Raw genomic sequence first — 13,990 nt, 5'->3', positions numbered from 1 at the left:
TCTATCTATCTATACAGTATCTATATACAGTATCTACCTATCTATATACAGTATCTACAGTATATACAGTATCTATCTATCTACAGTATCTATATACAGTATCTATCTATCTATCTATACAGTATCTATATACAGTATCTATCTGTCTATCTATCTATCTAATATCTATCTATCTATCTATCTATCTATCTATCTATCTATCTAATATCTATCTACCTATCTATCTAATATCTATCTATCTATCTATCTCAAATCTATCTATCCATCTAATATCTATCTATCTATCTATCTAATATCTATCTATCTATCTATCTATCTATACAGTATCTACCTATCTATATACAGTATCTACAGTATATACAGTATCTATCTATCTATCTATATACAGTATCTATATACAGTATCTATCTATCTAATATCTGTCTATCTATCTATCTATCTATACAGTGTCTATATACAGTATCTATATATCTAATATCTATCTATCTATCTATCTAATATCTATCTACCTATCTAGCTAATATCTAGCTACCTACCTATCTATCTATATACAGTATCTATATACAGTATCTATATACAGTATCTATCTATCTATCTAATAGTGTCCCTGTGTATACAGTATTATATATATATATATATATATATATATATATGTATATGTGTGTGTGTGTGTGTGTGTGTGTGTGTGTGTGTGTGTGTGTATGTATATATATATATATATATTTATATACACTGTATATACACATACTGTGTACAATTAGGTGTAGGTCAGTATGAAAGGTGAGTATAACAGAAGGCTATACACAATGAGTGAATGGCATACACACCCCATATACATAGTGTATACATAACAATACCCATCTCACACACATATCACGCCCAGGAGCTGACACTTTATGCGTGACTGTTACATGAAGCCTCTCTGTGCCAGCACCAGCTCTGGAGATGGGGCATTTACATAAGAAAGCACTAGGTGGGGTGCCCTGTGCTACATCTGCCGGGCGCAGTATCACAGGAGAAACAGTGGTCCACCTGAGGACACCAGTGAGACATGACCTTCATGCTGAGCCCCTGGGAGCCCACCTATGTGTCAGGCTTTGACTTTCCATGCATGGAGCCCCTTCTTCTGGAGGAGAACTGCCCCAGAGATGTGAGTAGGGTCCTGAGGGAGGCAGACTCCACCGAGGAGCTGAAGAAGAAGGACAAGGCCTGTGTGAGGAAGAAGAACTACCAGCGCTACGGCAAGCCCCCCTACTCCTACCTGGCCATGATTGCCATGGTTATCAGGTCTTCCCCCGACAGGAGGCTCAAGCTCTCCCAGGTAAGTGCAGATGATGTGGGGGGATAACACACCTGGGTGATAGGGGGTCTCTAACATATGTTAGAGGCATGAATTGTTTTGGGCATGGATTGTTTTAGGGGACAGGCTGGGGTTTAGGGGACACGATGGGGGTTGGAGTGTGATGGGGTTTGGGGGACAGGATAGGGGTTGGAGGTGTGATATGGTTTAAAGGACAGGATGGGGTTTGGGGGACAGGATGTAGTGTGATGGGGTTTGGGGGACAGGATGGGAGTTGGGGATGTGATGGGGTTTGGGGAACAGGATGGGGGTTGGGGTGTGATGGGGTTTGGGGAACAGGATGGGGGTTGGGGTGTGATGGTGTTTGGGGGACAGGATGGGGGTTGGGGATGTGATGGGGTTTGGAGGACAGGATGGGGGTTGGGGTGTGATGGGGTTTGGGGGACAGGATGGGGGTTGGGGTGTGATGGGGTTTGGGGAACAGGATGGAGGTTGGGGGTGTGATTGGGTTTGGGGTACAGGATGGAGGTTGGGGTGTGATGGGGTTTGGGGGACAGGATGAGGGTTGGGGGTGTGATGGTGTCTGGGGGACAGGATGGGGGTTGGGGTGTGATGGGGTTTGGGGGACAGGATGGGGGTTGGGGTGTGATGGGGTTTGGGGAAAAGGATGGGGGTTGGGGTGTGATGGGGTTTGGGGAACAGGATGGATGTTTGGGGTGTGATGGGGTTTGGGGGACAGGATGGTGGTTGTGGTGTGATGGGGTTTGGGGAACAGGATGGAGGTTGGGGGTGTGATGGTGTTTGGGGAACAGGATGGAGGTTGGGGGTGTGATTGGGTTTGGGGAACAGGATGGGTGTTTGGGGTGTGATGGTGTTTGGGGTACAGGATGGTGTTTGGGGTTGTGATTGGGTTTGGGGTACAGGATGGTGTTTGGGGTGTGATGGTGTTTGGGGGACAGGATGGTGTTTGGGGTGTGATGGGGTTTGGAGGACAGGATGGGGGTTCGGGGTGTGATTGGGTTTGGAGGACAGGATGGGGTTTGGGGTGTGATGGGGTTTGGAGGACAGGATGGGGGTTGGGGTGTGATGGGGTTTGGGGGACAGGATGGTGTTTGGGGTGTGATGGGGTTTGGGGGATAGGATGTGGGTTGGGGGTGTGATGGGGTTTGGGGGACAGGATGAGGGTTGGGGGTGTGATTGGGTTTGGAGGACAGGATGGGGGTTGGGGGTGTGATGGGGTTTTGGGGGATAGGATGTGGGTTGGGGGTGTGATGGGGTTTGGGGGACAGGATGAGGGTTGGGGGTGTGATTAGGTTTGGAGGACAGGATGGGGTTTGGGGTGTATTGGGGTTTGGAGGACAGGATGGGGGTTGGGGTGTGATGGGGTTTGGGGGACAGGATGGTGTTTGGGGTGTGATGGGGTTTGGAGGACAGGATGGGGGTTGGGGTGTGATTGGGTTTGGAGGACAGGATGGGGTTGGGGTGTGATGGGGTTTGGAGGACAGGATGGGGGTTGGGGTGTGATTGGGTTTGGAGGACAGGATGGGGTTGGGGTGTGATTGGGTTTGGAGGACAGGATGGGGTTTGGGGTGTGATGGGGTTTGGAGGACAGGATGGGGTTCAGGGGACAGGATGGGGTTTAGGGGAGTGATGGGGTTTGGGGGACAGGATGGGGATTGGAGGTGTGATGGGGTTTGGGGGACAGGATAGGGACTGGAGTAACAATCTCACATTACAGGGGGTGCAGCAATGAATGTGGCTTCTGTGATGAATATCTGACTGTCTCTTTGTACCCCCAGATTCTGGATGGAATCAGCACCCTGTTCCCCTTTTTCCGGGGAAACTATCAGGGGTGGAAGGACTCGGTCAGACACAACCTGTCCTCCAATGGCTGCTTCAGAAAGGTGAGGAGTGGTGAGGTATACGGGGGCACTGTCATGTATTGGTGGGGTATATGAGGGCACTGTCATGTATTGGTGTGGTATACGAGGTTACTGTAATGTAATGGTGGGGTATACGGGGGCACTATAATGTAATGGTGGGGTATACGGGGGCACTGTCATGTATTGGTGGGGTACAAGGGCACTGTCATGTAATGGTGGGGTATATGGGGGCACTGTCATGTAATGGTGGGGTATACGGAGGCATTGTCATGTATTGGTGGGGTATATGGGGGCACTGTAATGTAATATTGGGGTATATGGGGGCACTGTCATGTAATAGCAGGGTATACGGGGGCATTGTAATGTAATGGCGGGGTATATGGGGCACTGAAATGTAATGGTGGGATATACGGGGGCACTGTCATGTAATGGTGGGGTATACGGGGGCATTGTCATGTAATGGTAAGGTATACGGGGGCACTGTAATGTAATAGCAGGGTATACGGGGCACTGTCATGTAATAGCAGGGTATACAGGCCATCGTAATGTAATGGCGGGGTATACGGGACCAGTGTAATGTAATAGCAGGGTATACGGGGGCATTGTAATGTAATAGCAGGGTATACGGGGCACTGTCATGTAATAGCAGGGTATACGGGGGCATCGTAATGTAATGGTGGGGTATACGGGGCCACTGTAATGTAATGGCGGGGTATACGGGGGCAGTGTAATGTAATAGCAGGGTATACGGGGGCACTCTCATGTAATGGTAAGGTATACGGGGGCACTGTCATGTAATGGTGGGGTATACGTGGGCACTGTAATGTAATAGCAGGGTTTACGGGGGCATCGTAATTTAATGGCGGGGTATACGGGGGCAGTGTAATGTAATAGCAGGGTATACGGGGGCACTGTCATGTAATGGTAAGGTATACGGGGGCACTGTAATGTAATGGTGGGGTATACGGGGCCCTGACATGTAATGGTGGGGTATACAGGGGCACTGTAATGTAATAGCAGGGTATACGGGGGCACTGTAATGTAATAGCAGGGTATACGGGGGCACTGTAATGTAATGGTAAGGTATACGGGGGCATTGTCATGTAATGGTGGGGTATACGTGGGCACTGTAATGTAATAGCAGGGTATACGGGGGCACTGTAATGTAATGGTAAGGTATACGGGGGCATTGTCATGTAATGGTGGGGTATACTGGGGCACTGTAATGTAATAGCAGGGTATACGGGGGCACTGTAATGTAATATCAGGGTATACGGGGGCACTGTATAATGGCAGGGTATATGGGGCACTGACATGTAATGGTGGGGTATATGGGGCACTGTAATGTAATAGCAGGGTATACGGGTGCACTGTAATGTAATGGCAGGGTATATGGGGCACTGACATGTAATGGTGGGGTATATGGGGCACTGTAATGTAATGGCAGGGTATACAGGGGCACTGTAATGTAATGGCAGGGTATATGGGGCACTGACATGTAATGGTGGGGTATATGGGGCAGTGTAACGTAATAGCAGGGTATACGGGGGCACTGTAATGTAATGGTGGGGTATACGAGGCCACTGTAATGTAATGGCGGGGTATACGGGGGCAGTGTAATGTAATAGCAGGGTATACGGGGGCACTCTCATGTAATGGTAAGGTATACGGGGGCACTATCATGTAATGGTGGGGTATACGTGGGCACTGTCATGTAATGGTGGGGTATACGTGGGCACTGTAATGTAATAGCAGGGTTTACGGGAGCATCGTAATTTAATGGCGGGGTATACGGGGGCAGTGTAATGTAATAGCAGGGTATACGGGGGCACTGTCATGTAATGGTAAGGTATACGGGGGCACTGTAATGTAATGGTGGGGTATACGGGGGCCCTGACATGTAATGGTGGGGTATACAGGGGCACTGTAATGTAATAGCAGGGTATACGGGGGCACTGTAATGTAATAGCAGGGTATACGGGGGCACTGTAATGTAATGGTAAGGTATACGGGGGCATTGTCATGTAATGGTGGGGTATACGTGGGCACTGTAATGTAATAGCAGGGTATACGGGGGCACTGTAATGTAATGGTAAGGTATACGGGGGCATTGTCATGTAATGGTGGGGTATACTGGGGCACTGTAATGTAATAGCAGGGTATACGGGGGCACTGTAATGTAATATCAGGGTATACGGGGGCACTGTATAATGGCAGGGTATATGGGGCACTGACATGTAATGGTGGGGTATATGGGGCACTGTAATGTAATAGCAGGGTATACGGGGGCACTGTAATGTAATGGCAGGGTATATGGGGCACTGACATGTAATGGTGGGGTATATGGGGCACTGTAATGTAATAGCAGGGTATACGGGGGCACTGTAATGTAATGGCAGGGTATATGGGGCACTGACATGTAATGGTGGGGTATATGGGGCACTGTAATGTAATGGCAGGGTATACGGGGGCACTGTAATGTAATGGCAGGGTAAATGGGGCACTGACATGTAATGGTGGGGTATATGGGGCACTGTAATGTAATAGCAGGGTATACGGGGGCACTGTAATGTAATGGCAGGGTATATGGGGCACTGTAATGTAATAGCAGGGTATACGGGGGCACTGTAATGTAATGGCAGGGTATATGGGGCACTGACATGTAATGGTGGGGTATATGGGGCACTGTAATGTAATGGCAGGGTATACGGGGGCACTGTAATGTAATGGTGGGGTATATGGGGCAGTGTAATGTAATGGTGGGGTATATGGGGCACTGACATGTAATGGTGGGGTATATGGGGCACTGTAATGTAATAGCAGGGTATATGGGGCACTGTAATGTAATGGCAGGGTATACGGGGGCACTGTAATGTAATGGTGGGGTATATGGGGCAGTGTAATGTAATGGTGGGGTATATGGGGCACTGACATGTAATGGTGGGGTATATGGGGCACTGTAATGTAATAGCAGGGTATATGGGGCACTGTAATGTAATGGTGGGGTATATGGGGCACTGTAATGTAATAGCAGAGTATACGGGGGCACTGTAATGTAATGGTGGGGTATATGGGGCAGTGTAATGTAATGGTGGGGTATATGGGGCACTGACATGTAATGGTGGGGTATATGGGGCACTGTCATGTAATAGCAGGGTATATGGGGCACTGTAATGTAATGGTGGGGTATATGGGGCACTGTAATGTAATAGCAGGGTATACGGGGGCACTGTAATGTAATGGCAGGGTATATGGGGCACTGGCATGTAATGGTGGGGTATACGGGGGCACTGTAATGTAATGGCAGGGTATACGGGGGCACTGTAATGTAATAGCAGGGTATATGGGGCACTGTAATGTAATGGCAGGGTATATGGGGCACTGACATGTAATGGTGGGGTATATGGGGCACTGTAATGTAATAGCAGGGTATACGGGGGCACTGTAATGTAATGGTGGGGTGCACGTGGGCACTGTAATGTAATGGTGGGGTATACAGGGGCATTGTAATGTAATGGTGGGGTATACGGGGGCACTGTAATGTAATGGCAGGGTATACGGGGCATTGTAATGTAATAGCAGGGTATACGGGGGCACTGTAATGTAATGGCAGGGTATACAGGGGCACTGTAATGTAATGGCAGGGTATATGGGGCACTGTAATGTAATGGCGGGGTATATGGGGCACTGTAATGTAATGGCAGGGTATACGGGGGCACTGTAATGTAATGGCGGGGTATACGGGGCACTGACATGTAATGGTGGGGTATATGGGGCACTGTAATGTAATAGCAGGGTATACGGGGGCATTGTAATGTAATGGTGGGGTGTACGTGGGCACTGTAATGTAATATCAGGGTATACAGGGGCACTGTAATGTAATAGCAGGGTATACGGGGGCACTGTAATGTAATAGCAGGGTATACGTGGGCATTATAATGTAATGGCAGGGTATATGGGGCACTGTAATGTAATGGTGGGGTATACGGGGCACTGTAATGTAATGGCAGGGTATACGGGGGCACTGTAATGTAATAGCAGGGTATATGGGGCACTGTAATGTAATGGCAGGGTATATGGGGCACTGACATGTAATGGTGGGGTATATGGGGCACTGTAATGTAATAGCAGGGTATACGGGGGCACTGTAATGTAATGGTGGGGTGCACGTGGGCACTGTAATGTAATGGTGGGGTATACAGGGGCATTGTAATGTAATGGTGGGGTATACGGGGGCACTGTAATGTAATGGCAGGGTATACGGGGCATTGTAATGTAATAGCAGGGTATACGGGGGCACTGTAATGTAATGGCAGGGTATACAGGGGCACTGTAATGTAATGGCAGGGTATATGGGGCACTGTAATGTAATGGCGGGGTATATGGGGCACTGTAATGTAATGGCAGGGTATACGGGGGCACTGTAATGTAATGGCGGGGTATACGGGGCACTGACATGTAATGGTGGGGTTTATGGGGCACTGTAATGTAATAGCAGGGTATACGGGGGCATTGTAATGTAATGGTGGGGTGTACGTGGGCACTGTAATGTAATATCAGGGTATACAGGGGCACTGTAATGTAATATCAGGGTATACGGGGGCACTGTAATGTAATATCAGGGTATACGGGGCACTGTAATGTAATGGCAGGGTATACGGGGCATTGTAATGTGATGGCGGGGTATACGGGGGCACTGTAATGTAATGGCAGGGTATACGGGGCATTGTAATGTGATGGCGGGGTATACGGGGGCATTGTAATGTAATATCAGGGTATACGGGGGCATTGTAATGTAATGGCAGGGTATACGGGGGCACTGTAACGTAATGGCGGGGTCCCTGGGATGTGAGATATATATATCACCTGTCATTGCTGGGTGATCAGTGTCTCTCTGAGGTGCGTTGCCCCTGGTTACTGGCTTAGTTACTATGTACATGTGTGGCTGTGATTGCAGATAGGGGTCATTCCGAGTTGACCGCACGCTGACGATTTTCGCAGCGCAGTGATCAGGTTACTGCTGCGCATGCGTATGCACCGCAATACGCATGCGCATCGTACGGGTACAAATAGCTTTGTTGCTGTGCAATGTTTCTAGGGACCAATCCATTCGCACGGGTGATCGCAAGGAGATTGACAGGAAGAAGGCGTTTGTGGGCGGCAACTGACCGTTTTCTGGGAGTGGTAGGGAAAACGCAGGCGTGTCCAGGCATTTGTAGGGCGGGTGTCTGACGTCAATTCCGGGCCCGGACAGCCTGAAGTGATCGCAGCGGCTGAGTAAGTCCTGGGCTACTCAGAAACTGCACAAAACTTTTTCGGCCCGCTCAGCTGCACATGCGATCGCACACTTGCAAAGCAAAAATACACTCCCCTATAGGCGGCGACTATGCGTTTGCACGGCTGCTAAAAGTAGCTAGCGAGCAATCAACTCGTAATGACCCCCATAGTGCTGAGGAGGTGTCAGTGGACGTTATAGGAACAATGGGCGCTCAGTGTAATCACAAATAGGATTTATTGAATATACAGTAGGGCCTTATTCAGACCTGATTGCAACAGCAAAATCTCTAATGTGTAAAATCATGTGCACTGCAGGTGGGGTAGATGTAACACGTGCAGAGAGAGTTAGATTTGGGTGTGGTGTGGCAGGTGGGGCAGATGTAACATGTGCAGACAGAGTTAGATTGGGTGGGGTGTGTTCAAACTGAAATCTAAATAGCAGTGTAAAAATAAAGCAGCCAGTATTTACCCTGCACAGAAACAATATAACCCACCCAAATCTAACTCTCTCTGCACATGTTACATCTGCCCCACCTGCAGTACACATACAGCGTGATAATGTTCTCACAGGGAAGGGGCGTAGCCATACAATAGGGTATCCTGTCTCTAGGTCCAATAAACTTAGGTTGACAGTCATTAGGTCGACCACTATTGGTCAACATGCATTAGGTCGACATGGTTTATATATGTCGATATGTTCTAGGTTGACATTACAAAAGGTCGACATGAGTTTTTCACAATTTTTTTCATTTTTTAAAACTTTTACATACTTTACGATCCACGTGGACTACAATTGGGAATGGTAACCTGTGCAGAGTGCAGCGAGCCATGCGAGGGGACACACTGGACAAATTGGGGTTCCAGGTCACTCTACGAAGAAAACAACACCAATTTTTTTTTTAAAACTCATGTAGACCTTTTGTCATGTCAACCTAATGCTTGTGTCGACCTATTTCAGGTATCGACCTAGTTACTGTCGACCAATAGTGGTCGACCCAGACACTGTCAACCTAAATCTGGTTGACCCTATGATCCACACCCGCATAATAATGCCCCCAATTCACATTACATCACACAGTAGTACCACTTTACCTTATATACATTACTCCTCACAGTAGTGCCCCTTGTTCACATTACACCACACAGTAGTACCACTTTACCTTCTATACATTACTCCTCACAGTAGTGCCCTTTGTTCACATTACACCACACAGTAGTACCACTTTACCTTATATACATTACTCCTCACAGTAGTGACCCTTGTTCACATTACACCACACAGTAGTACCACTTTACCTTCTATACATTACTCCTCACAGTAGTGACCCTTGTTCACATTACACCACACAGTAGTACCACTTTACCTTCTATACATTACTCCTCACAGTAGTGCCCCTTGTTCATATTACACCACACAGTAGTACCACTTTACCTTCTATACATTACACCACACAGTAGTACCACTTTACCTTATACACATTACTCCTCACAGTAGTGCCCCTTGTTCACATTACACCACACCATATTGCTCTTTATTCACATTAGACCACACAGTAGTGCCCTTTCTATACGTTACGCCTTATACACATAATGCCACACATTAGTAATGCATTTATACACATAATGCCGCACACTAATGCCCCTTACACATGACACACATTATTAATGTCCTTATAAACATAATGCACCTTACACATTATACCAACCTTTATTAATGCCCTTATATACATAATGTCCCTTACACATATGCTGCACATTATTAATGCCCTTATACACATAATGGGGGTCATTCCGAGATGATCGTAGCTGTGCTAAATTTAACAGAGCTACGATCATTCACACTGACATGCAGGGGGACGCCCAGCAGAGGGCTGCCCCCCCCCCCCCCCCCCCCGCAGAAGTGCAAAGTCATCGCACAGCGGCAATGCCTCTGCACTTCAAGAGTAGCTCCCGACCAGCGCAGCTTTAGCGTGCTGGCCAGGACCTACTCATCGCTCCCCGACCTGCAGTGGCTGCGTGTGACGTCACGCAGCCGCTGCTGCGCCCACGAAACGGTGGGCAAACGGCGGCCAAACGCTGCCGTTCCGCCTTCCCCCGCCAAGCGACCGCCTCTGCCTGTCAATCAGGCAGAGGCAATCGTAGCGGCGCGACGGCCTTCGGCCGTCTGGCATGTGCCGGCGCACTGCGGCACCGGCGCATGCGCAGTTCTGACCCGATCGCACCGCTGCGATGAAGTGCAACGTACGATCGGGTCAGAATGACCCCCAATGTCCCTTACACATATGCCGCACATTATTAATGCCCTTATACACATAATGATACACAGAATGCCCCTTACATATATGACATACATTATTAATGCCCTTATACACATAATGATACACATTGTGCCCCTTACACATATGCGCACATTATTAATGCCCTTATACACATAATGATACACATTGTGCCCCTTACACATATGCCGCACATTATTAATGCATTTATACACATGACATATGTAATGCCTCTCACACATACTGTATGTAGAACATTATTGCACAACCAACCCACCCGCACACAGCACTCACATGGCTGCTAACACTGTGACCTCCGCTTGTATACAGATGTGTCCTCATACATCGTGCCTTAATATGCCATGCAGCAGGAGATGTCTGGCGTGAGTCAGCTGGCAGCTCTAGGCTAGCTCTGCTACCTTGGGCGCCTTTTTTGCCGAAAATGTTTTTTTTTTTTGCATTGCTATGTGACTAGGATGCACAAGCAGCTTCTGCTGATTAAAATGAAATGCGACATGCCTATATTCTGTGTGCGACTGCGGCTGTATCCGCATACGAAATGCTGCGTTATAATGATTTTCAGGAATACACTGTAACGTAGCATTTTGTATGCAGATACAGCTGCAATTACACCGAATATAGGCATGCCGCATATCATTTTACTCAGCAGAAGCTGCTCTTGCCCCTAGGCATTCCAAATGCCTTAACCGCCCTATATATGGTAATTGCGCTGGTTTTCATGTAATGCCGCAAATATAATCAAGAAACGCTGCACAAAAATATTTGTATTTCCTTTTTGAAAATGCAACTTTTTGGTGGAACTTCCTCTAAACTCCTCCGACCATTCCCGCAGGTTCTGAAAGACCCACTGAAGCCTCACGCTAAAGGGAACTACTGGACCGTGGACATTACCCAGATTCCGGCAGAGGCCATGAAGCTCCAGAACACGGCTGTTACCCGGCAATACATCTATCCGCATGATCTGTCCCCTTACATTATCCACGGGCGGCCGTACCCGTCCCTAGGGTCCTACCACAATCACCCGCAGAGAGGCAGCACTCCCATCAGTGCCGAACCAGAGCTCCAACCACCGGCAACGGCTCAGCCTCTGGCACCGGCTCAGTCTCCAGCACTGGCTCAGCCTCCGGCACCGTCACAACCTCCGGTACCGCCACAGCCTCTGCATATGGACCCAGCAGTTACTTTCCCAATGATTCTCTGGAATCTCCCCACATCTTACTCCAAATGTGTGGCCCCCAATGTGGTGGCCCCTCCTAGTATCCACCCACTCATGCTGTACTCCAGCTTCCCATCCCTTCCTCTCTATAACTACATGCCCTCCCCTTACACTGGCACCGCCTACCCAGAGAGGAGGGAAGCCTTCTCCTCCAGCCTCCAGCCACAAACGCCCCTCCCACAGCGACCAGCCGAAATAAGAAACACTTCCGCTGATTACCCCCCCAATAAAACGGTGTTTGATGTCCCGGCGTATTCCATGCACCCCGGCTACATGGCCCACCATAGTGTATACGGCCACCCCATGGCACACGTTGGCTCCCCTCTCACTGGGTACCGGCCCGCGGGATACTGACTTGTTAGGAGATCAGACAAAGCTGTTTCTAGGCCAAGTGATAACACTTTAGTCCTATGTACATACTGGCACTTGCCGCTTCCCGCGCCCCCGGGAGATGGAGTTTCTGTTTATGTCCTGTCGTCTTTTCTTTTCACCCTTCTCATTCTCTCTTCATTATGTAAATAAATGTTTTCCCCTCAGGCTTGGGAATTGTTATTTCTACACATATTGGGGACTATGTACTAAGAGCCTTATTCACTTTGCATCGCTACTGCAATGCGATCGCAATATTCCCGTATAAGTGCGCGGCCCAGGAAGCGTGATTGCATCGTAGTGATGCGAACGCCTCTTCCTGATTGACAGACAGAGGCATTCATAGGGCGATCGGGGGCGGCAACATGGTGTTGTGTGGGCATGTCGACGGAAACATGGGGGGTCGTATGATGTCATATGCAACAACTGCTAGAAAAAAACATGGCGGTGGAGAGCCTACCTTCGCAGCCTGAGTGAGCAGGCAGGGGCTACGCTTATTTTGCCAGGTCTGCGATGCGATCATCTGTATTAGCTGTATTGGGGTCCCTATATAAGGTGCATAGTGAAGGGGGACGAGGGGGTTCAGTTTGGGGCAGTGTTATACACAAAGCTGGGAGAGTAGGGATACGTCAGGTGTGATCAGCCGCCTGTGGAGGGAGAGTAGGGATACGTCAGGTGTGATCAGAGCCCTGTGGAGGGAGAGTAGGGATACGTCAGGTGTGATCATACCCCTGTGGAGGGAGAGTAGGGATACGTCAGGTGTGATCAGCCCCCTGTGGAGGGAATGTAGGGATACGTCGGGAGTGATCATCCCCCTGTGGAGGGGGAGTAAGGATACGTCAGCTGTGATCAGCCCCCAATGGAGGGGGAGTAGGGATACGTCAGGTGTGATCAGCCCCCTGTGGTGGGAGAGTAGGAATACGTCAGGTGTGATCAGCTCCCTGTGGAGGGGGAGTAGGGATACGTCGGGTGTTATCAGCCCCCTGTGGAGGGAGAGTAGGGATACGTCGGGTGTTATCAGCCCCCTGTGGAGGGAGAGTAGGGATACGTCAGGTGTGATCAGTCCCCTGCGGAGGGGGAGTAGGGATACGTCAGGTGTGATCAGCCCCCTGTGGAGGGAGAGTAGGGATACGTCAAATGTGATCAGCCCCCTGTGGAGGGAGAGTAAGGATACGTTGCGTGTGATCAGCCCTTTGTGGCGGGAGAGTAGGGATACGTCAGGTGTGATCAGCCACCTGTAGAGGGAGAGTAGGGATACGTTGGGTGTGATCAGCCACCTGTGGAGGGAGAGTAGGGATACGTCGGGTGGGATCAGCCACCTGTGGAGGGAGAGTAGGGATACGTCAGGTGTGATCAGCCACCTGTGGAGGGTGAGTAGGGATACGTCAGGTGTGATCAGCTCCCTGTGGAGGGGGAGTAGGGATACGTCGGGTGTTATCAGCCCCCTGTGGAGGGAGAGTAGGGATACGTCGGGTGTGATCAGCCCCCTGTGGAGGGAGAGTAGGGATACGTCGGGTGTGATCAGCCCCCTGTGGAAGGAGAGTAGGGATACGTTGGGTGTGATCAGCCCCCTGTGGAGGGAGAGTAGGGATACGTCGGGTGTGATCAGCCCCCTGTGGAGGGAGAGTAGGGATACGTCAAGTGTGAT

General features: G+C 49.3%; 1 protein-coding gene across 1 annotated transcript; it reads left to right on the top strand.

Moving 5' to 3' along the window:
- The first annotated feature begins 774 nt into the window (after positions 1-774).
- LOC134928741 (forkhead activin signal transducer 3-like) lies at positions 775-12,499 on the top strand. The gene is made up of 3 exons (XM_063924757.1): positions 775-1,321; positions 3,100-3,204; positions 11,590-12,499. The coding sequence occupies exons 1-3, from the start codon at positions 1,052-1,054 to the stop codon at positions 12,325-12,327; spliced, it is 1,113 nt and encodes a 370-aa protein (XP_063780827.1). The 5' UTR covers positions 775-1,051; the 3' UTR covers positions 12,328-12,499.
- The last annotated feature ends 1,491 nt before the right edge of the window (positions 12,500-13,990 follow it).

The sequence above is a fragment of the Pseudophryne corroboree genome, chromosome 5 (assembly GCF_028390025.1).
Source record: "Pseudophryne corroboree isolate aPseCor3 chromosome 5, aPseCor3.hap2, whole genome shotgun sequence".
In the NCBI taxonomy this organism is placed as follows: domain Eukaryota; kingdom Metazoa; phylum Chordata; class Amphibia; order Anura; family Myobatrachidae; genus Pseudophryne; species Pseudophryne corroboree.
This window is presented reverse-complemented; position numbering and strand designations above follow the sequence as displayed.